Source organism: Triturus cristatus, chromosome 9, assembly GCF_964204655.1.
Source record: "Triturus cristatus chromosome 9, aTriCri1.1, whole genome shotgun sequence".
Lineage (NCBI taxonomy): Eukaryota > Metazoa > Chordata > Amphibia > Caudata > Salamandridae > Triturus > Triturus cristatus.
The window spans coordinates 1,010,036,667-1,010,060,303 of NC_140592.1; the positions used below are offsets into that span (position 1 = coordinate 1,010,036,667).

A 23,637-nucleotide genomic window follows, 5' to 3' on the forward strand; every position below is an offset into this window, starting at 1 on the left:
ACTGCTACCATACCGTACTTCTACATCTTACCTAAGGTACACAAGAAGGTGCACCCTCCTCCTGGCCGCCCTATCATCTCAGGCCTGGGGTCCTTATTGGAACCCCTGTCGGCATTTACTGACCATTTCCTTCGTCCCTTTGTGTCGAAGATGCCCACCTACCTCAAGGACACCAAGGATATTCTTATCCTCCTTAGGGATTTGTCCTTTGATTGCACTACTGATTTTCTTGTATCATTTGATGTGGAGTCGTTATACACATGTATCCCGCAGGATGAAACTTTAGCTGTCATTGAAACTCTCCTGCTTGCAGATCCACCCGACTCCATTACTCCTGTCTCTTTCATCATGTCATGTGCCAGACTTGCAATGAAAGAGAACTTCTTTCAATTTGAGGACCAGCTATTCTTGAAAGTATCAGGTACTTCAATGGGGAGCATTTTTGCTCCCAGCCTGGCGAACCTGTACGTTCATGTTTTTGAAGAACAACATGTCCTCAGTACCACCAATCCATATAGGGATCACATCACGATATGGAAGAGGTATATAGATGATGTGTTTGTACTGTGGCAGGGATCTCTGTCCTCTCTCTTGGCTTTCAAAGACTGGCTCAACAACTGTGATCCCTTTTTGAAATTTACTTGCGAGTACTCCAAGACTCATTTACCATTCCTTGACATTCTCATCACCCCCTCGGAAGGGCGTTTGGGCACTGAGCTATACAGAAAACCCATGGCGGTGAATGCTCTTTTAAAATATGATAGCTTTCACCCACGAGCTCTGCGTGATAATCTGCCCTTTGGCCAATTCCTGCGCCTAAAACGAAACTGTTCCTCTAGTGACAAATACAAGGAACACGCCAACAATCTCTCCAAACAATTGAAGGCTAGAGACTATCCTAAACATCTCATTCGCAGGGCTTCGAAACGAGCAGCTAACAACAACCGAGAGGCTCTGTTAGAACCTAAGATTCCTAAGGCATCCGGAAACAGACTCACGTGTGTTCACACCTATTGCCAATTTTCCAATAAATTCAAGAAAATCATTCTAACCAATTGGAAGATTCTCAATATAGGTGAGGGTGGGCTACCTAAACCCCTCTTTGCGTTTAAACGCAGCAGCAATATCAGGGACCAACTGATACATACCCGCCCACGCACTAACCAGAGATGCACCCAACCTACCCTGTGGGGTCTCCCTCCAGTTGTGGGCCATTACCCATGCGGTTCTTGTGCTGCATGCAGTCTTACCTCCGTGACCAAGGAAATTGACATTGGCACTGGCCGACCTTGGACTCTGAGGAGCCATACGAACTGCAATAGCTCTCATCTGATTTATTTGATCACCTGCCCTTGCGAGCTGAGATACATTGGCATGACCACCCGCCGTATTAAAACCCGTATCTTGGAACACAAGAGCACGATACGGTGTGGCCGCACCTCCACCAAACTCACAAACCACTTTTTGGAGGTGAATCATGCTCCCGATGATTTACACTGGACCGTCATTGACAAACCCCGCATACCACCACACCTTACAGACAGCTCCGCTTTTCTTTTTAAACGGGAGCAGAGGTGGGTGTACAAACTACAAACACATGTTCGGGGTCTCAACGACGATATCCCTTGGCTATCGTTATAAACACACTTAGCCTGTCCTTTTGACCTTGTTTCACATTTCTGAGAGGGGCACTCGTGATCCAGCCCGCACCACATCATTGCCTTGCCTACCCTCTGTATACACTGGCTTAAACACCTCTGGCCGTTGTATATATACATATATATTTTGTTCCCTAACCGTCTGCCCAATAATCCGTGGCCTCCCCGGGACATCCCACACCACCCATGCGAAAGTAGGTGTTTTACACATCTGCCCGTACTCTCCATGATGCCTCGCGCATTCCAGAGCAACACGTGCCTTGACAGCCTACCTTCTCACCTGACGGCGGCTTCCGCATTCTTTACGCTCCCGCGTCATCTCCCTGACTCTTCATGACGCTCGAGCCAGCGATTTTGACAGCGTCATTCTTGCCCTGTCATTCCCATCTCCCAGGTTACAGCCAGTTAGTTGAGACAGCGCCTCGTATTGGCTCCTACTCTTGCACGCATACATTACCTGTCGCGCGATTGGCCCTCCATCCGCCGGCAGTTTTTCATTTCTTTCGCCTCCGTCCAACCATACGGGACCTTCGGCTGCAGGCTCATTTCAGCCTGGTTCCCCGACGGACAGGTAGGCTTTTTCGCTCTCTGGGTTTCACTTGATTACTTGAATTTGAAGGCGCCTACCCTCGAGCGTTGCCCTTTTTTGCCTCAACTTTGGTTCGCCTCTGTACGGACTTGTATTACCTCACATTACTCTGACTATCTGCTCAGCATTTAGCCACGTTTTAATCTTCACGATGATCTCACCGAGCTCATTTTCGTGTGCAGACACTGCCTCCGGCAGTTCTCCCTCGTTTTCAGTTGATTTTCCCACTTCTTTTACACTTGCTCTTGATATGTAAGCCCCCATCAGCAGCCTTACATTTTCCTTTCAGAGCGGTGTTCCTTCCTGAGCGGTTGCCAGGTGGAGGTCCTCTTACCACCCAGTTTGTACGGGTGAGTGGACCATGCTTCAAGTTTATATTTTTCCTATTAGTCATGACTGAGCATATTAGTTCCACACATTTTGACACTGTCTCCCCTTCTTTTGTTATCTAGGTGCTGTATGTATCTCTGAGGAGACTTGCACTCTACAATCAAGTTGAGGGTGCCCATCATATCCTTTGTCACGTTGTTTTTTCCTTGCAGTAGCTTCAAGGTCCTGATGAAAGCCTAGCCTAGATAGGCGCTATGGCTGAAACATGTCGACCACATTCTCTCACGTTGCTTCATTGATCACACCAGATTAGTGTTGCCCCCTCTTCTTTTTAATCTAATATCGGTACGGCATTGTTTAACAGAAGTCCTCTGGCCGTCCCGTCACTAGTTTTAATACACTCCCCCTTTTCACTACTACCAGCACTGCAATCCCCACTCACTTCAGGCTCATTTGTGGATTTATTCCACTTTCTTGGTGCATAATAATCATAGCACAAAGTACTCACGTCTCACACAAGGGCGCTGTCGCCCCTTGAGATTTTGAGATTTTCTTTGGGATGAAAATCCCATGTGATGGGGTTAGTTACCCACGGTGATTGTATGACCATGGTTTTGGAGCTTTCTCCAGTTTCACTACGTACATTAGGTTTTCCCTCCTCACCCTACATACCACCTATTTCTCTTTACCATTAGACCCCAGGATTTCTTTTGTGTTATATGTACTTCCATGGGGGAATCAATCGTGTGCGGTCTCTAAACTTGTTCCCTCTGACCCTCCGGTGCCCAACCGTTTTGTATTAGGAAGAAAAATGTATCACATAGACTGAATCCGTTACGCGGAGTACACCCAATCAGAGGTGAAGGTAATAACTTTACACGCGTGTTTGTGTACACGCCTATAACTAAAATCGAATTATTAGAAATGAAGAAAGTAGTACCCAGCCATGACAAGGATCCAGCAGGTTTCCACCGTGAGATAAAAGACATGCTACTCAGGGGAGAGTATACCTACCCCGACATTATGAAAATACTGAAAGTGTTAATGCCTGCCGGTGTTTACGAGAAACTCAAAGAAAAGGAATGGGAGGTGGGAGACCAAAAGATAGATTGGACAGCATGAGAAAACGAAGAAAAGGCCCGAGCTGCAGGAGCAGGGCTTGGGGAAAAGACTACAGCACTACCAGGATTACTAGTGCAGGTACTGCCACGTTTATTAACTACGAAAAAGGAGGACTGGGGTGCAGTCTCAGCCTGTAAACAAAAGCAAGATGAAGACACTAGTGATTTCTATTCCCGATTTGAAAAATATTTTGGTATAAATAGTGGCATAAAAGCAAGTAGCGAGTCATATCCACATTTGTTTGTGACAAAATTAGTTGAAAATTCCCTACCGCAAGTTAAGAATAGAGTATTGAAATTTGAGAGTACCTGGCAGGGTAACACCCCGTCACAGATGTTACAGATGTTACAATATCACCACAATAGAATTAGAGAAGAACAAGAACACGAACAAAGACGTATGAAAGATACAAAAATGAAAATGCTTGTTGCTCAGTCAGTTCCAGCTGATGGTCACCAAAAGGGTGATTCAACAGGTCCAGTTAAAGGGACATGTAACTATTGTAAACAACAAGGTCATTATATACACGATTGTCCAGTTCTGAAACATAATATCGCCACGGGTAGAACTCAGGAAAGACCACGTCCACCTAGACAGGATCAGAATCAACAACAAATTCCTCAGCATGCACAACATAGGTCAGCTCCGCAACAACTAGCTCCGCAACAGGCAGCTCCACAACAGACCGTAGCACCACCACCAGCGCAGCCTATTGCTGCCACACAAGCGACAACGCAACAGATGTACCAGTATGCACAAGCAGATTATCCTGATTATCAGCGATACACATGAAATAGCCTAGAGAGGGAAGTTGGCTTACCCCTTATTGAGGTTCCTGTAGATCAAGAGGGACCTTATGTACATAGTGAACTATTAGGGGAAGACAGAAAGTTTTTACTTGATACAGGGGCAAGCAGAACAACTATACGACGCAGTGAAGTTCCAGGGGCACCCCTCTCAGGCTCACAAAATATTTCCCTTGGATTCTCAGGAAAACCTATAATTAATGACGTAACACAGCCCCTTCCACTTACGGTTGGTCCATTGACACGAACTACAGATTTATTGCTTACTAAATCATGTCCAGAAAACTTGTTAGGTATAAAAACATTGAAAGCTCTAGGAGCTATAATATGTTGTTCTCCGGAAGGAGTACGATTATTTTTACGTGATTTTAAAGGTCACTACGTGTCCAGAGACATGGATCACCGGCTGCAGAGCTTACCTACGCATTTATGGGCACAAGGCCCCACTGATGTTGGTTGCATGAACATTACACCATATCGAGTCACACTAAAAACAGGAGTAGTACTACCACGAATGCGACAATATAGGTTACCACCAGATGCTGTTGCGGCCTTACTGCAAATCATTGACGAACTCATTGCACAAGGAGTGGTTGTCGAAACCGACTCCAATGTATGCAATTCCCCGATAATTCCGATTCTTAAAAGAACGGATCCAAAAGCATCACCAGTATATCGATTAGTTATTGACCTGCGCGAATTAAATAAATGTATTGTACCACAATACCCTGTGGTCCCAGATATCTCTTCATTACTAACTGCTATTGATTCAGAAGCAACGTTCTTCACTGTAATTGATCTCAAGAATGCTTTCTTTAGCGTCCCAATAGATCCGGAAAGTCAATATTTGTTCGGATTCAGTTTGAATGGACGAAGTTTTAAATTCACACGCGCACCTCAAGGATTTACAGAAAGCCCCAGCATCTATAGCCAAGCACTAAAACGAGAACTTGACAGTATCCACATGCCAGTTAACACTGCCTTGCTTCAATATGTCGATGATCTGCTGATCACCGCCCGAAGCGAACCTGAATGTGAAGCAGCGTCACTGACGGTTTTAAAATTTCTGGCCGACAAGGGGCACAAGGTGTCCCCTTCTAAGCTGCAATTCTGTGTCCCGCGAGTTGTCTACCTTGGGCACTCGCTGTCCAAGGAGGGAAGACAGCTTACACCCGACCGCATCCAGTTAATTGCTAACATGCCACCACCCCAGACACAAAAGGGGGTGCGGGCTTTTATAGGCCTCACTTCATACTGTAGGCAGTGGATCCCTCAATATGCATTTCTAGCAAAACCACTCATCCAGTTGACAACACAGGAGGCCGCCACACCGACTGTCCTCCCTTGGACTCAAGAACATACACATGCTTTTGAAAACTTAAAGAAAGCTTTATGCCAAGCACCTGTTTTAGCAACACCATGTTACAATAAACTGTTTACACTATTTGTTACAGAACGCGAAGGTACTGCCTTGTCAGTACTCACTCAGGAACAAGCAGGATCACACAAACCATGTGCTTATTTCTCTAGTACATTAGATCCAGTAGCTCAGGCTCTTCCTGCGTGCCTGAAATCAGTGGCAGCAACAGCTTTAGCAATCAGACAAAGCGATGCCATAGTGTTAGGACATCAATTGACAGTACAAGTACCACACGCAGTAGAGGTTCTCTTGAACCGCACACAAACACAACACTTGACTATAGCGAGACTCACCGGTTACGAATTGACATTGTTTCAGCCACACATAGAAATCAGACGTTGTAATACGTTAAATCCTGCCACACTTTTGCCAGTAAATGGAACAGATCCATTAGCACATGATTGTATTGAAGTCATTACTATCACGACAAAACCCAGACAAGACCTGACAGATATCCCTTTATTAGACCCAGACTTGACATTGTATGTAGATGGTTCATGTATGAGAACAAGTACAGGAGAGTTAGTGGCCGCTTACGCAGTCACAACAGACACTGAAGTCATTGAAACAAATTGTATTAACATTTTGTCAGCTCAAGCAGCAGAGCTCATCGCTCTGACACAAGCCTGTATTCAAGCCAAAAATAAGAAAGTCAACATATACACAGATTCACGTTATGCATTCGGAGTCGTCCATGACTTCGGCGTGCTGTGGCGAGAGAGAGGTTATTTAACTTCTCACGGTGCCCACATCCAACACGGACCCCTCATTCAAGCCCTATTAGATGCGATTCATTTACCTACTGCAATATCGATTATGAAATGCAAAGCTCATACAAAAGTTACCGATATCATTTCTCAGGGTAATGACCTAGCTGACAGAACAGCTAAACAGACTGCTCAGAACCAGACTCATACAACTGACGCGACAAAGACCATAGTTCCGACACCAACACATTGCATGACAGTTAAGGATCCCGCCCTTGATATAATTGACATACAGACACACGCTACACCAGAAGAAATAAAGAAATGGACTGAATTAGGAGGGATCCAAACGGATCAAGGATGGATGACGAAGGAAAAATCTATATGGTTTCTTCCCGATTCCATGGTTCAAGTCATCATTAACACAATACACAGTCCAGCGCACCTAGGAGAAAAAGCTATGCTAGACAGTGTTCAACACATTTGGTTCAACAAACACTTGCGAGCAGCAGCCAAACAGAAAGTACGTACCTGTATGATATGTTGTCAGTTTAATCCAGGTAAAAGCATCCCCGTAGAGCAGGGTGGATTTCAACCTCCCGATCATGCTTTTGAAGTCCTCCAGATGGATTATATCCAGATGGAACGATGTCGAGGATTCAAATATGTTCTCGTAGTTGTCTGTGCTCTTTCCCGTTGGACAGAAGCCTACCCGGTTTCAGATTACACTGCCCCGACTACTGCCAAACAGCTAGTGCGAGAATTCTTCCCACGATATGGTTTGCCACGTGTTGTATACTCAGATAACGGCCAGCCATTCTCATCCGAATTAATGAAACACGTTTCACTTTTGTTAGGCTACCAATGGAAATTCCACTGTGTCCGACATCCTGAGGCAGCAGGTCTCGTGGAACGCCATAATCAAACTCTGAAAATTAGATTGTCCAAAATATGTAGAGAAAAAGGTGTCGATTGGATAGTAGCCTTACCAGTTGCACTCTTTTACATGAGAATGGTAGCACATTCTCGAACAGGGCTATCCCCGTACGAGGTGATCTTCGGTAGACCACCAAATATGTGGGGGACGCCTATACCTCGCAAAATCACTGATGTTGACTGTAATATGCTGACAGATTACCTGGCTTCCTTGATGTCTGTACTACAATCTTGTCGTTCACAGGTAGCTGCAGCTTTTCCCGATAACACTGAGGTGAAGCCCCATGACGTGGTTCCAGGTGATCTGGTCCTAGTGCGGAATTTCGACCGAAAGACCCAACTGGAGCCTAGGTGGAAATCGCCAAAACTTGTTCTACTAGCAACAAGGACAGCCGTGAAGATCGAGGGACGTAAAGGGTGGTTGCACTCGAGTCATATCAAGAAATTTTATGGACTACCGTCCAGTGTGAACACTCAGCCCTGCATTTCCTCACAGACAGACTCAAAGCTCCCCTTGGTTGAACCCACGAAAACGGAACTTTATAAACTGAAATTAAGGTCTAGCAAGTCAGACAATTTGATTGTTTAAGTCCTCTCCAAGGTGAATCGGTTGAATTTGTCTCTGACATGTATCCTCTAGACCGGAATAGAGAAAGAAATCAACAGATGCAGCTTAAAAAGCATGCGTATTGTAAATCGCTTCGTAGTCATTGCACAGTAACACTATTAATTTTGTTTTTTCTAAGTTTTTTGATCATTATAACTAGTATATTACTTCGTATGTATTACCCTATTTCTAAACGTGCTTATAATGTTACTGCTGAACATTCTTTTAGTGAATTACCTCTGCATGAGTTGTCCTATAGATTTGCGCTGCGCAACAACACATTCATTAGTATGTTACATCATTCCCATCAGACAAGCAATGCTACAAATTGTTGGATATGTGGCCGACTCCCTCCTTATCAGAACTATAAGGGAGTTTTGCCCCTCTTTCCATATCCGTTCACACACAATGGCTCCTGTGGAGCATGGTTTAGTTTGATTAATTCCCTAGATTCAAATTTCGCAGTTTATCAAGACAACTGGGTATGGGGAAACCTGAACTTGGTTTTGCTTAAAGTCTGCTACCCTAACAAGGAGGGACTTCCCAAAAGAACAGGAACTGATCTAGAAAATGAAGTATATGGATTAGGTAATTTTACACTTAACCTCCTGATTCTGAATGTCGAATCCGAAGCTACACCAATCTTGCCCGCTATGTCAGTATTCCCAGTTAAAGGGGAATTATGTGTAAGAAAGAATGGTTCCATACACATGGGCCATAGTAAATGCACCACTGTAATAAAATTCAGTGATCAAGGCAAATCTACATTTAGAGCTTCCCGTCATTCTTACTTCATATGTGGCCAGACCGCATATATATGTCTACCTCTAGATTGGGATGGTACCTGTTACATAGCATTCCTTCTGCCACCTGTTTTCCTAGCTCCTCCTGATTATCACAGAAATACCCATTTAGTACCCAATAGACAGCAGAGAGATCTCCCGATTGTCGACTACACTGAAACGGCATGGGAACAATATACAGATTTCAATAAAGGTTTCTTTCCCTATATAGGTACAGTCACTAATAGTAAGCTGATACGTAGATTAACTAGAACCCTTGAAGCAGTAGTAAACGAGACTACTTCCGCCTTAGGCAATTTAACAGAAGAGCAGTCTGCTATGCGGATTGTTGTGCTTCAAAATCGTCTTGTCCTTGACGTCATCCTGGCCGATAGGGGCGGAGCTTGTAGAGTCATCGGATCAAGTTGCTGCATTTTCATACCAGCAAATTCACCGTCAGTATATAAAGCCATAACCCGCCTTCATAAGATTATAAGCCAGATACACCAGAGCCCAGGCACCTGGACTTGGTCCGGCTGGTTCTGGAGCATGTTGTCAGCCTGGGGATGGAGGATCCTATCCTTCCTAGGTATTGGCTTTCTCATACTATTCAGTTGCTGCTTATGTCTACAATGTGGGCCAGCGATTTGTGGCCTGTGTGCCACATCGTGTATCCCACCTCCAAGTTTTCGTTCAAAAACCCGGAAGAAGAAAGAAGAACAAATGATGCTATATGAACAGATCGATGGATTGATGAAGATTGATATCTCCTGAGGGTCCGTAGGGGACAAGGAGGGAATGAGGAAATATGAATTTTGTGATCAGTTATGTCCCCTATCGTAGACCCCAACGGCTCCATGTGCATGCTATAAGTACATGTATGTTCCCTCCAGTTCCAGTTTTGAAGACGCAAATACATGTGCGTCCACCGTCAACATGTCCTCTATCAGATCCACCATGAATGGGTCAGATATTCCATTCCTAGGTATGAAAGGCCACCGACTTTATGAGGTTCACTTTCCACATTTCACAGATTCAGGCGAGTAGGCCCTGAAATCTGCCATCAAGCCTTTTCCTGCCTTCTGCCTCTGAAAGCTCCAGTCCGAGCATGCATCTGTATCCATGAACTTTGTCCTACTCCCTGCGCGGCTAACGGTGCCTAATCCAGCCTGTTGCCTGCCAAAAACTGTATTTCACCTTCAAGATTATCTGTTCAGCTCCTCATCCGATGCATTCCTGTCTAGTAGTTTAGGTAAACATTCTTCCAGCTACCGTGCAAAGGGCCAGGCCTCACTGTCCTCATGCAAGTAATTCATAGCCCCTGTTACCATGGAAGATTCCTGCCCCCTCGCATCTCATGTAGACACTTACACCCTTATGCATCAAGCCAAAATCCAGTCGGTAAAATACCGATTCGGTAATAGCTCCCGGTATTAAGTAAAAAATACCCAATCCCAATGCATCAACCCAAAAGCAGAAATCGCTATTTAAGGAATCCTTAAATAGCGATTCTTTAAATAGGGATTCCTTAAATACCGATTCCTTAAATAGCGATTGCATTTAAGGAATCCCAAAGTGAGATTCCTTAAATGCAATGCATCAAAGTTAAAAAATTAGCGATTTCGCTAATAGGGGGAGCAAATTACCATGAAGATGAACTGCATGGTAATTTGCAAAAACTTTGAAAAATGCACTTTTGTGCATTTTTCAAAGTTTCATGTTGCGCACACACATGCCCTTAGAGCATGTGTGTGTGCAACATATGTGCACATATCATTTTCAGGGGTGCAACAGGGTGTCCTTTTGACACCCTGGCACCCTTGAAAGTGCTCCCGCTATTAGCGATTCGGTAATACCGAATCGCTAATACAGACTGGCTTTACATTCATTCCTATGGGCCTCCAAGCCCATAGGAATGAATGGGTAGGTATTCCTTATTACCGATTCGGTATTACCGATTCGGTAATAAGGAATATTAAGGAATCGCTATTTGAATAGCGATTCCTACATGCATAGCCTTTTGCTATTCCTTATTAGCGATTCCTTATTTTTCGCTAATAAGGAATCGCAAATGGCATTGTTGATGCATAGGCCCCTTAGACGCTTGTACACGCACTAACAGTCAGTATAGAAAAGATTCCGTCCGAGAGACTTTTCCTTTTGGATAATACAGTTCTTTAAACATAAGATATCAGATATGATTTGGGATTAGGTTGACATGACCCCCCAGACTTCTGTCTCCACATGTAGAGCTAAATGTCAAGTCCCCTTCACCCTCTAGTTGCACGTCAATCACACGTCATGCGGCTGCGCGCGCATCTCTGCCAAGTATTTCTGCTGACATTGCAGGATTCTCTCATGGATCCACCCACTTGTGACATCATGTTTAATGACGTATTTAGTTACACCTATGTTTACGCCTTTTTTCATTACGTATGTGTATTATATCTGTATTATCAGCTGTTACGCCTCTTGCATCTGTCTTAATGTAATGACTTTCCATATAAATACCATTACTTGTCAATAATGTATTGCCTTCCTTCCTGAACCCTCATGGTGATGGAGTGTGAAGCCTGCAATTCGAATTGTATTTCCTTTGTAGAGGAATAAAGCCTTTTAGAACCTCTAATACCACGGATTCTGCCTCTTATATTTACTGAGTTATTCTTACTAGACTTTACCGCATAAAAAATAGTACCGGTAATGAAATATTTACCACAGTTTACACTATACAGCGTCTACTGGTCCCTCAAGAAACTTGCAAATATGGAGGGAAGCAAGAAGAGATGCTGCCCGAAGCGCGAGCTGGAGAATGCGGATGATGTACATCTTTTTACGCGGTGTACAGCTATCCGGTCCTTCTGGCAATAAGTGGGTGAAGTATTGAATAGAATTTTGGGGACCAATATTGAGGTAAGCTTATGCTTAGTTATTTTTGGGGTTTCTGAACGAGGTCAAGACTCCTTTGTGGAAAATTAGATCTCACTCAGTCTTCATACTAATAGCTATTGCACGAAGAAAAATCTGTAAAAAATGGGTTTCCGAACTACCACCTACCTGTGCGGGTTGGCTATGCTTTTCCAGACATGTTGCCAGGCTTGATTGCCAATCTAGCTCATCGAAGAAAGCAAAAATGTGGGCTCCTTTTTCCACGGTTTACTCATAGTAACTGAGCACTCACTCTGCAATAAGAGGGTTGGGACCGTAAAAAGGCTTGTTATACTGTAATCAAGTCCAAGGATTAAGACAAAGGTCAACAGGGTGACAAGGGTAGTGGTGGTTACTACTAGAACCCTCCTCGATCACTAGTTGAAGAAGGCTGGTTAATGGAGACTTAGATCATGGAGATTACGCGGTGCCCAGTTTCCAGACCTTTTTCCAGATCATGACTCCTGCCTTTGTCACATATGAGGACTAAAATAACAACAGAGTACATGTCAAATAGGGTAGGAGTTTTAAGTTGCATTTCATCTGGTCATTTGCTACGTTGTGCTGTAATTTGCAGGACACTGTTTTGGAGCCTACTAAGAGCTGAGAATGCCAAAGAGTGCGGCGTTATCAAAATCAAGGTGGGAGGAGACCAGAGTTTGGACACGTATTGGAAGTGGGCCTTGTGGAAGAATTTTGTCTTATGCACAGGAGAGAGAGAGAGAGCTGCCACCAGGAAGTTTTAAGTTTTATTGGCAGTGCTGTTTCTGCAGACAAGGTCACCTTTGATGTGGAATCAAAGTGATTTCATATTTGGGGTGAGAGTCAGTTCAACCTATGTTAAGGAAAGCAGTCTTGTGCTCAGCTAGTTTGATTTTGTTGGTGATGAGGATTAATTTGGTTTTAGTAGGGTTCACTGTAAAGAAGACAGTCAACATGCATGCTTGGTTAAGTATGAGGTAGACTTTTGAGTGAATTATTGTTCTTGCTACTGAGGAATTCCATATTGTTGCTTACTGTCACTGTACTAATGGACATTGATTAATTGCTTGGACAGCAGGAAGCGCACAGAGTATTCCATTTACATATTGAAGATCAAATACAAGACAATTTCTTTGACTATTCTGCAAGTCACTAGTAGGAGCAGCAACTTAAACTTTCTCATCTGGAAGAGTTGGTGACAGTTGCAGAGACACGCGGAAAACCAATTTAGCCAGTGTTATCAAATCCCATCCATTTTAATAGAAATACGATCAAGGCTTGATGGTCCTTTATAATGAAAGCTGCTGAGAGATCAAGCAAGGTCAGGAGAAAGGGGCACTGTTGTCTTTGAAGAGGCAGGCATCATCAACAACATAAACAGTTGCTGTGTAAATGCTGCAGGGTTGTCTGAATTCTGACTGTCTGGTGAAACTGTGTTGATAGTGATTTGGTCTTGCAAGTAGATGCCAATTGCTTTCCCAGTAATCTTTCCAATAAGGATTGAACCTTGATGTTCTAGGAATGTCCTGGTTGAATGAAAGTGTATGTCTCTATGAGCAAATGTGAGCATGACTGTTGGTTATGAATGTTACATGTGGGACTTGTATATATTTATTGAATATACTTTATGTATTTAATTATTTACTATGTGAAATTTTGATAAAAATATTTGAAATAATGACAATAAAAGAAAAATAAATTTGTCTACCTTTGAGCTTTTTGGATATATGTTTTTGTCAGCCCTAGCTGTTGTTGCATAATACTTTGACCCCTTTTTCTTGGGGCATATTGTTATTCAAATATATAGGCAGGTGGTTTTTGTTAGTTTTGTCTCTGTTATTTTCCCCTGTTCTTCCTGCCTATCATTCGCTCTCAGGGGTCCCCCTTTATATTGGATCAGGGGTCCCCCTTTATATTGGATATATCGAAGTACAGTCATCCCTTTAAAATTCTATTATAATTAGAGCATTAGTGGCTCTGTCATTTTCTGTTATCAAATGCCTGATCGTCTTGATAAATGTAGTTGGAGACAAAATTAGCAGGAGGCTTTATTCAGCATATGTTAGCACATTAGCATGTTTAAGCACATTGGCTAACAGTTTTCAGCCCACCATTGATTACTGCATGCATTATAGGAGTTCAGTGCAATTATGTTTATTGTGTCACTGATTCATTGTCGTTCATTCATCTCACTTAAGAATATTGTGTTACCTCGTATGAGATCCACCAGTGAGGAGGCTGTTTAATCGTATTGGCTGATAGGAACAGAAAAAATATTACTTCAACCAGTGTTCATGCTCATCTAGTAGAAGTGAAGGTCTCTCGAATTCAAAGTCGTATGATCATGGAAATCGGTCGACACAAACCTATTCTGTCCTTCTTGGGATTTCTTGCAATTGTGATGAGAGATTATGACCTTTTATGTCATGTGATGCCAGCATCTGCGCAAACATTAAAGGGCATTTCTTTTCTGTCCTGAAAATATAGCTAATTGTTTGTCTTTACTTGTTCTTTTCTTAAAGGGTGGGACCAGAGACCCCCCTTTGACCTCTGCTTTGCTATCAACATGTAAAACATGGTCTGTTTCTTATTGAAATGGCATAACTTTAGTAACCTGCGATTGTCTCAAAAGGGTTTGAATTCCCCATCCTGTTATGGCATTAATCTTGCATCTTAGTGTGCAGTGGCTGTCACGTGCATGCCCTCCTTCTGAAATCCATTTTCCCCATGATTCTCATATATTAACACAGTACTCTCCTTGTACTCTGTCTAAAAAAGCATTGCTACCGCTGTGAGCAGATATTCTACCTATGATAGTCCAGGGCCCGTTAAGCGTTGAGTGACCACCAATCAAAATCCTTCCTTGTGCACATGATAGGTCTTCTGATTGACCTATCAGGAAAATAGTTCTGGGATTCGTTGCAAAAACAATTGTGTACGTGTAGAGTTTCACCTGATGTTTTTTATGGTATTCAAAGAAGCCAAAATAGGGTAACTTCTCTCTGACGAACTCCAGCTCTGAGTTTCTCATTTTTGGCAAGTCAAGCCTCATCCCAGGCCCATCTCAACACCATGTATATGACTCTCACTTGAAGGCAAGTTAAGTTCTATGGTTTTTACACGCAGGCCTCTTTAAGCCAAGGATACCACATTGGACTGACTGCATTCTCTCTGACATTACTTGTGTATAGTACTATTTAGGTGCAGCAGTTCAGCTTTTTTATCATGGGTTTTCTCTTTTTCTTAGATCCTCTGTCTTTTGCTGAATCAATGAACAGCTCCTCACATTTGGTAGCTGATAAGTGCTGAAAAGCTAGCAGTTTACAACTTGGTGTTCTCTCCTATTCAGGGTCTGTCATACTGTTCGATCATCCTGCAATGGCTTTGGCTACATTGGACATCACCAGCGACCTGAAGTCTTTTCAGTTTGAGAATGGTGTGGACATCAGCCACTGGCACCTCCTGCCCCTGAGGGAGCGTTCCAAAGGGCTGATGGTGACTGCCTGTGCGCATGCGGTCTTCTTCTGCAAGCTCCTGCACGCCATGAGGTAAGGTGTGGCTTTCATTTTAGGATGTGACAAGCTTGAAAGCGAAGTTGTACCAGACACTTTTTGGGCATTGAATTTACCGCTATACCAAACACTTTTATTGGAAAAGTATAAGAACTGGATGGATCTGGAATTTTGGGTTGTGGGTCATTGGATATCCAGAAATGTGATGTATGGAAATACCCTTTGAAGAGCTACTGGTTTCGAGTCCTGACGAGGTAAATTATCCCGGCAGCTGATAGAAAGTGTTTTAGAATTAATTCAAGAGTTTAAGTTTATAAGGAGAAGAGTTGTGAATCACAATTGTACTTAGAGCTGAATACGCGCGAGGAGCACCAGAGAAGCTCACTACAGTTGTCACAGATAGCGCGTGATTGTATTAGTAAATTATTTAAATACCTTTAATGGTGCCTGGTAACTAGATGCTGGTTTACAACAAGCATTGGCATAGCCAATAGGTCTCGCCTTTGGGACCTTATAAATATTTAGTTATCAAGCACAATATCCTTGGTGCAGCAACATCAACTGTTGCATGCCTAAATACTTATAAGGTCCCTATTGGCTATGCCAATGCTTGTTTCTTTAGGTGCTAAACACTTTCCTACTGCTTTGTGAGCCTTAGAGTGTTCAGCAGTTTAGTCATCATGCAACAATAGCAAAAGTCTCCACTTTAACATGAACTAGCCAAACTTCATGTGTGTACTGCAAAAAAAAAAACGTTTTTATAGTCCTAATAATTATTGTAGTATTCTTAACCTGCAACATCTCATTATTGAAAATCTGGGCTGTTTTGTTTGTTATTACACGTCCAAGGTGCTGATAGGCATAGACACTGTATGCATGTTTCTTTTGGGTAAATATGTAAAAAAGCAAAGAAATCTGAGGAAAAAATATGCAGGACCGGAAAGAATGATATAGCAATGATGAACTGCAAGACCCTGTGTTAAAAAGTGCTTGAAGTAGAAGAGCATATTAAGCGCAAGTACATACTTTTTAGAGTGACACAATTCATTCATTTATTCTTTCAATATGGTGTAATGTTGATTGTTGCTCTGCATCCTAATAAGCTTATGGTACGTGATTTGTATCTAGCGCTAGCTGGGCAGTTACCTTACTACTTTGTATTGATGTACAAGGTCACCCTTCGAAGTAAGGGGCATATGGGAGACGTAGGGCTGCTGGTATGCGCCTCTTATTTCTCAGTTTCAGTTTCCCTGGAGTAGCGCTTGCAGCACTGACGCGGACGGAGGTACCAGTTCATGTGTTCATTAGACACATTCTGTTGCGCATGCAGTGAGCCACATGAAGGGTACTCCTGTGTCCTGATCCCCAGTGCTCCCTGGTAGCACAGCTGTCACTCAGCTCTCCGAGCCCTGCGCTCTCTTTCACGCTTCGTCCTTTGTGGTCCTACCCGTGTTCATGTGCGTGTGCTGAGTCCTGTGGCTGTCCTCGGGCAGTGTGTAGATAGGGCTCAGAGGAAGTTCCAAGCGAAAGCACGCCGCCACGGACTAGGTGCATGTGGAGAAGCCGCCAAAGCTGAATACACACGCGTGCAGATTTACAAAGATGGCTGCTCTCGCCATTCACAAAGGTACACTTGCACGCGTACGGACAAAAAATACGCGCGCGTGTCAAAGATGGCGTCAGGCTGTCCACATGCGCGTGCATTTTTATGTCCCTACGCATGCATGTTTAGCTTTGCGGATGGCGAGAGCAGCCATGCTTGTCCATCTGGACGCGCGTGCATTCAGCTTTGGCTGAATCGATTCCAAAAGGTCCTCTCCATGGCGAGAGCACCGCATGCGCTGTTTTCGCCAGGTGAGACCTAAAAACGGCATTATCGGGGGCATTGCTTGCCGCGAAGGAAGATGGCCGCTTCCTAGAGCGGCTCTGTAATTCTTTCCCTATAACCCCCTGCAAATCCTGAGAAAATCTGACTCTAAAACCGCGCCGTGTCGCGGAAGAAGATGGAGTAAGTGCGTAGTCACCATTGGTGTGCCCTTTTTGAGGATCCGGAGTCGGATCGCAGACATTCCTGTTCCCTGGCCTGGTGGAAGTAGCGGAGCACCGGCCTTGAGTAATGATTGAGGGTGAACGCCCCTGGGGGCACTGGCGCAATCGCGAGGAAGCGTTCGCCTAGGAGGGAGAGGAGCGACTGTCCAGCTCACCGGCAGAGATTCAGGACCAGCCTACGGTTGTTCCATGCACACTCGGCACCGAGCGTCGGCATTGTTTGGGTCTGGTCCGGGCGTGGCCGAAGCCTTCCAAGATGCAGTCGCCCTTCCCTTCAGCTGCCTAGGGCATGGGGCGGACGAGGGAGAGTGCAGGCGGCACCGAAGGGCGACTGACGACCAGCAGTGGAACCCACTAAAGCACCAAGGCTGCCTGTGGAAGTGGTGGAGACGGGAGGGGCGCGGTGGTGGTCCTTCGCCGGCAGAAGAGCGACGGTGAAGAGACTACCGGGAGGCCGGTTGTAGAAGGAGAGGTGGCGACAGCTGGAAAGGTGTCCTCTGCCCAATCGAGAGTAAAGGTGAGTGAAGGAGTGCAATAAACAGTGGCCACTGGGGGGCTGGAGGGAAAGGCGGTCAGAAGACGATGGAGCCCGGGGTCAGGCTTAAGTACAGACAGTAACCAAAGCGGCATGACAACAGCCGAAGGGTGTCTGAGGCGGAGGCTGTGGGACCGTATAGGAAGCACACCGGCATTAAGGTCTCTGCCCACTGCCCTCTGTCTCGGCCCGAGTGGGATACACAGATTGAACACTGCGGGCGGCGCAAATCCCCGGAGGCCAGGTGGGAGCTTTTCAATAAGAGGGTGTAATCAAGAAAGTCCCGGCAAGTAGGATCAGGGTGCTAGTCGGCAATCCCATCACTCACCGACTGGGGAGTGGGAGAGGACAGAACGTCGGGGGAACAGGGTGTAAACCTGACAGGCTGCAGGGGTCGCCCCGGTAGCCCCTGGCAGGCGGCAACAGCTCAAATGGGACCCCTAAAGAAAACCCATAAGGGCGGCTCAACACAGACTGGAAGATGTCCGGGGGAAAGAACGCCCAAAACTCCCACCAAATGAAACTAGACAATTTCTCCCTCCCGAAAGGAACTGAAGCCCAAGATCCCCCGCACGAACGCCTACCCCTAGAGGCTCAGGCAGAACCTGACAAAGGTACATTATCCCTGCATGACATTATGGCGGCGAAACGGGAGGTACAAACGGTGCTGGAGACCTGAATAGACTCCATTACAACAGAAGCCTCCTTAATCCTTGCAGACCTACTAATATGGGGGCATGAGTACGAACAGTAGAAAACTCCACAAAAACTCTGCTTCAAGACACCTCAACTCTTAAAGCCCAAATGAAAGAAATGCAAATGTGCAATGTCCAGCTGGAGGCCATGCTCGAAGACCAAGAAGGGCGCTCGAGGCGTAACACCGTATGAATCCTGGAGGTCCCCGAAAGGGCGGAGGGTTCAACAGCTGATCTCTTTACGGAAGAATCGATTAAGGACAGCTCCAACCATAGAGTCTATCAAAGTTTTTCTTGTTAGAGAGCTCTCCTTGTGCCGGGGAGGGGGGTCGCCCCAAACCTAGGGCCCTACCGAGACCTATTATAGCGCGCCCCTTTAATTATAGAGATCGAGACGTTATACTACATACGGCCTGGGTGCCCCCCCCAGTCCTATTTGAAAACTCACAGATAATCTTCTTCCCGGTTTTCACCCTAGAGACTCAAAGAATAAGGCACAGTTTCATTGAGGTGAAAAGGGCGCTCAGGGATAAAGGGGTGAGATACTCAGCGCTCTTTCCAGCACGCCTATGAGTGGAGTTCGAGGGCAGGGTCAGGTTTTCTCTACACCAGAGGAGAGATGGGACTAGTTGGAGGGTTGGAGGACAGTTGGAGGCACTGGTGGCGAGGCCCGTCGTGAAAGAACAAAGAAAACAACAATGGACCCAAACCGGCGGCTCTCTGAAGAGACACAAACGGGTTGTGTGCCATGAGAGCAGAGACCGAGATCAAGGCTAGCCAAGACCGAGGGAAAGTGGGTAAGAATAATGTATCTACGTTGACCTTGCATAGCCACTTGGCGATGCAGCGAGCGCAAGATACATAGTTTGATCTATTTAATTACCTACTTTACTCCTGTCCGTGGTATGTCTGAGTCCACTAACCCCCCCCACCCTGCCCCTCCCCCGCCCCCCCCCCCCAGCACTCCCTCTGTGAACCGCCACTGTTTAGCACTGATGGAAATGGCAGCTCTATATTAATGGCGGACAGATTAATTGTAAGACCGAAGAGGGGGTTGGGGAAGAGTTGAAGGGCAAGTATACGTTCACTATGTTTCGTATGTTGGGTAGGGTCGACAGGCTCTCTGCTGAGTTGGGGGGGCGGGCAATTGGGGCACCATCTGGTAGGGTTGCAGGGTGGGGGGGTGGTAGGGAAAGAGGGAGGGATGGGGGTTGTTACATGTTTTTTAGCTGCTTTGTTATGCAGTCTTCTAAGTTACAGAGAAAGAGCAGATAGTACTCTTCAACATGACCGAGACATTGTGTCCTATACAGGGGGCCTGATATGGGCACAGTGAAGGAGGACGCCCAGTGAAGCCCTGACGCACTGTTAATAATAAAAACAGAGCAGCAATCACATGACAGGACATGTGCAGGCTGAAATGTAATTAATGTCCTGGAACGTAAATGGGCTAGGAAGTAAAGTTAAGCGAGGCATCGTGCTTCAGTTTATAAAGAGACAATCCCCGGATGTGGTTCTCTTACCGGAACCCATCTCATGGGTAATAGCTGTAATGCCTTGAATCACTGGGGCTACAAAATGAAGGCACATGCAGGTTACACATCTGTTTCAAGAGGTATGGAAGTCCTCCTCAAGAAAGGTCTACCCCTCATCATAGAAATACATGGACGGATAGACTAGGTAGATATGTGGTGATTTCGGGGGTATGGGCAGGCAAAGTAATCAATATCCTGTCTGTATATGGGAGGAGATTTTAATATGGCTGTCTGCGACTTTTTCGACCGTATGCCACCTAGAGCTCAAAGCTCCAGGCAAACACAATTGGTAGATTTTCTGTAATCTTTAGGCCTTATAGATGTTTGGAGGTCTCTAAAACCCACTACACCTGAGTACACGCTCCACTCAGGAGCACATGGAAGTCAATCAAGAATCGACTTCTTGGTTTCTCTCCCCACACTCCTCCCCCACTTTTCAGATGTCAGACACTTAGAAAGAGGTATCTCTGACCACTCTCCCATATGGGAAAAATATAAGGTGGGTGGAGCATGACGCGGGGGCTCAGTGGCAATAAATCCCTGGTACATTAAGGAGCCCAAAATAAGAAAGAGTCTGGCGGAAACCACTAACTTTTACTTTCTGGAAAACGTTAATACAGTTACATAGCCACAGGTATTATGGGAAGCATATAAGACGGTGATTATGGGCCAGGCCCTTTCGCTTATATCATCACACAAAAAAGAGAAAAGGGCGACAGTTGAGAAGCTTGACCAGGAAATCCTTGATTTAGAACTTAAAATCATAAGGAACTACGATGGCGATGCACAACATACGTTAAAACTTAAACAACAAGATTATAGAAACTGCGTTACAGAGGAGGCTATGAATAAAATTAACGGGACACAACACAGGGTATACGAAACTGGCGACAAAGCAGGCAAACTACTGGCCTGGTTGGATCAGTGCCAGAAAGCAGGCAGTTGGTTCCCATCGATCACCTCTAGATCCGGAGAGGAGATCAGAAATCCGTTAGGTATTACAGAGGCCTTTGCAGACCGTTATGCAGAGGTTTACTCTGCTAGTTCCTAAGAGATATCTCACTCCCGGTGTTGACGGAGGAAGAGCACCAGCCTCTGGAGGTGGACCTTACTTTAGCTGAAATAACCCAAGCGATTGGAACCCTGAAGTCAGGCAAAGCAATGGGGCCAAATGGTATCCCAATTGAATTATACAAGCTCACAGCGTAGGTGACGGCTCCTCACTTACTGACAATATTTGAGGAGGGCAACACTATTGGAAAACTCCCATTAGATCAGAGACAAGGGACTATAGTTGTAATACATAAAGAGGGAATGCCAAAGGACCAATGTATGTCATACCGGCCAATTACGTTGTTGAATACAGAAGCAAAAATTCTTTTGAAACTATTGGCACAGCAGCTTCTCCCTCTGCTCCCGGCCCTGGTCCACCAGAACCAATCCGTGTTTATGCCAGGGTGCAACACCATGCTGAACCTCAGGCGCCTTCATGGTGTCATGGGACGTGCCCACAGAATCAGAAAGGACGCTGCGGTCCTAACCCTAGACTCTCAGATGGCCTTTGACACTGTTGAGTGGCCATATATGGTGGCGGTGCCCAAACGAATGGGATACAGACCATGATTTATAACTTGGATCAGCCTCTTATACACAGCACCGCAGGCGCAGGTAGTGGTCAATGTGAAAAATCGCGTTTATTTCAGCTGCCGCATGGCACAAGACAGGGATGCCCCTTGTCCCCCCAGTCTTCGCTTTGATACTCGAGCCAGTGGCAGCATGGATCCGGAGCGATCCAATAATACGTGGCTTATGCTGGTCGGAAGAATGGGAGGACATGATCTCATTGTACTCTGGCCATACCCTTTTAAATGTGGCATCCCCCGAGCCTCTATTGCAAGAATACTAAGCATCTTTGCTACGTTCGGAAGGTACTCAGGATATATAATCAACTGGGCCAAGTCCGTAGTATTTGTTCTCAGTGTACAGAGTCCGAATCTGCCGGTGGACTGTGAGGCACAGGTGGCCACAGATGGATTTCGATACCTTGGCATCTTTATAAAAGCAGATCAGGCGCGTTTTCAAGCCCGGTACCTGCAACCTCCTCCGGAGCGCCTCAAAAGAGATGTCCACCACTAGCGAGCCCTCCCTCTCTCACTCCTAGGTTGAGTGGCGGTGTTTAAGATGATGGCCCTGACGAGTTTCTTATATGTATTACAAAATACGCCCTTCCCGGTTCCGGACTGATACTGTAATTCAAAAATCCTATTTATAGAGAAGGGGGACACTAGGAGCTGATTATTAGGTCCAGTGACCCTTGCTCCCGAAAAGTAACTAGTACACAAAGGGAGTCACTGTTCATGGTAGAGGATGAAAGAGGAAGAAACTTTTTTTCGTGTGCTACTCTATCTGTGGGGGACAGTGTGTCCTCATCAGGGAGAGGCACGCAGGTGGATCGGCCCTGCTACTACGGGAGAACCTTCCCGAGTGCCCTCACTGATCTCATGAGGTCCTGACTCTAATATTAAGGGAAACTCTACTCCCTTCTACAAACTTGGTGGCACTGGTTAGTTCAGGCCGCCACTGATACTAAAATTGACCTTCCTTTGGTCCTGAAGAAGCACTTTGGATCTCCTTCTGAGGCCACATACAGCGCGAAACATGTTGACTGTTATATATGTCCATTAGGGACATATACCCAGCTACAGAGGGACATAATATCCCCTAGAGCAGCACTACACACTTTGTTTTAACAATGACATAGGGATCACCCTAATAAATAGTACCCACTCTCCCTCCAGTCATTTTTTAACACACCACTTTAGACTTCACTGCCACTTACACCCATGCACCCAAACGGCTTCTCATCAAAAGATCTCCGATAAAGAGACCCTTTGGGGGACCCGTAGGGCATTGCAGCACCGGCCCGACGAGGAGCAAAGCCCGGATGATGAAGCATGACATCCTTCGGGTGTGAGAGGGCTTTGTGATGTGGACACACTGTCCCCCACAGACAGAGTAGCACACGAAAAAACGTTTCTTCCTCTTTCATCCTCTACACTTCAATTCGATAGACAGTGAGGTGTGCTCCCTCCTGTGGGATGGTGGTCCCCCAAGAATCGCCCTCAGTAAATGACCTGTAGTTGGTACGATGGGGGAATCGCTTTGCCACACATCCAAACTTATTACAAGGAAGCCCAACTTGCAACCGTTAATCAATGGGTCCACCAACCGCTAACAGAGCTGGCGTACCACATGGACGGCTGGTACTGCAGCTGCGCTTTATACTGAACCAAGACGACTCCCGCTGGAGGGTGCCACGGTGGTGACAATTCACAAGTGGCACTCTGCTCTCTCCAAATTAGTGTGGAAGAATAGGCTCACCAAAGCCACACCACTTTAGGAATCTCAACAACTGGGTGCCTCAGAAATAAGAAATTTTTCGCT

The 23,637-nt window shown here is 45.4% G+C and overlaps 1 protein-coding gene across 4 annotated transcripts in view; it reads left to right on the top strand.

Annotated features, from left to right (window-relative positions):
- Positions 1-23,637, top strand: part of NOXRED1 (NADP dependent oxidoreductase domain containing 1) — a 153,933-nt gene that overhangs the window by 37,605 nt on the left and 92,691 nt on the right. For 3 of the 4 annotated variants that reach the window (XM_085628060.1, XM_085628061.1, XM_085628063.1), the window contains one exon: positions 15,217-15,415. In XM_085628060.1, coding sequence (XP_085484186.1) covers positions 15,246-15,415 — 170 coding nt within the window. In that variant the 5' untranslated portion in view covers positions 15,217-15,245. Of the gene's footprint in view, positions 1-15,114; positions 15,416-23,637 lie in introns of all 4 variants that reach the window. The other variant, XM_085628062.1, reaches the window with a different exon arrangement.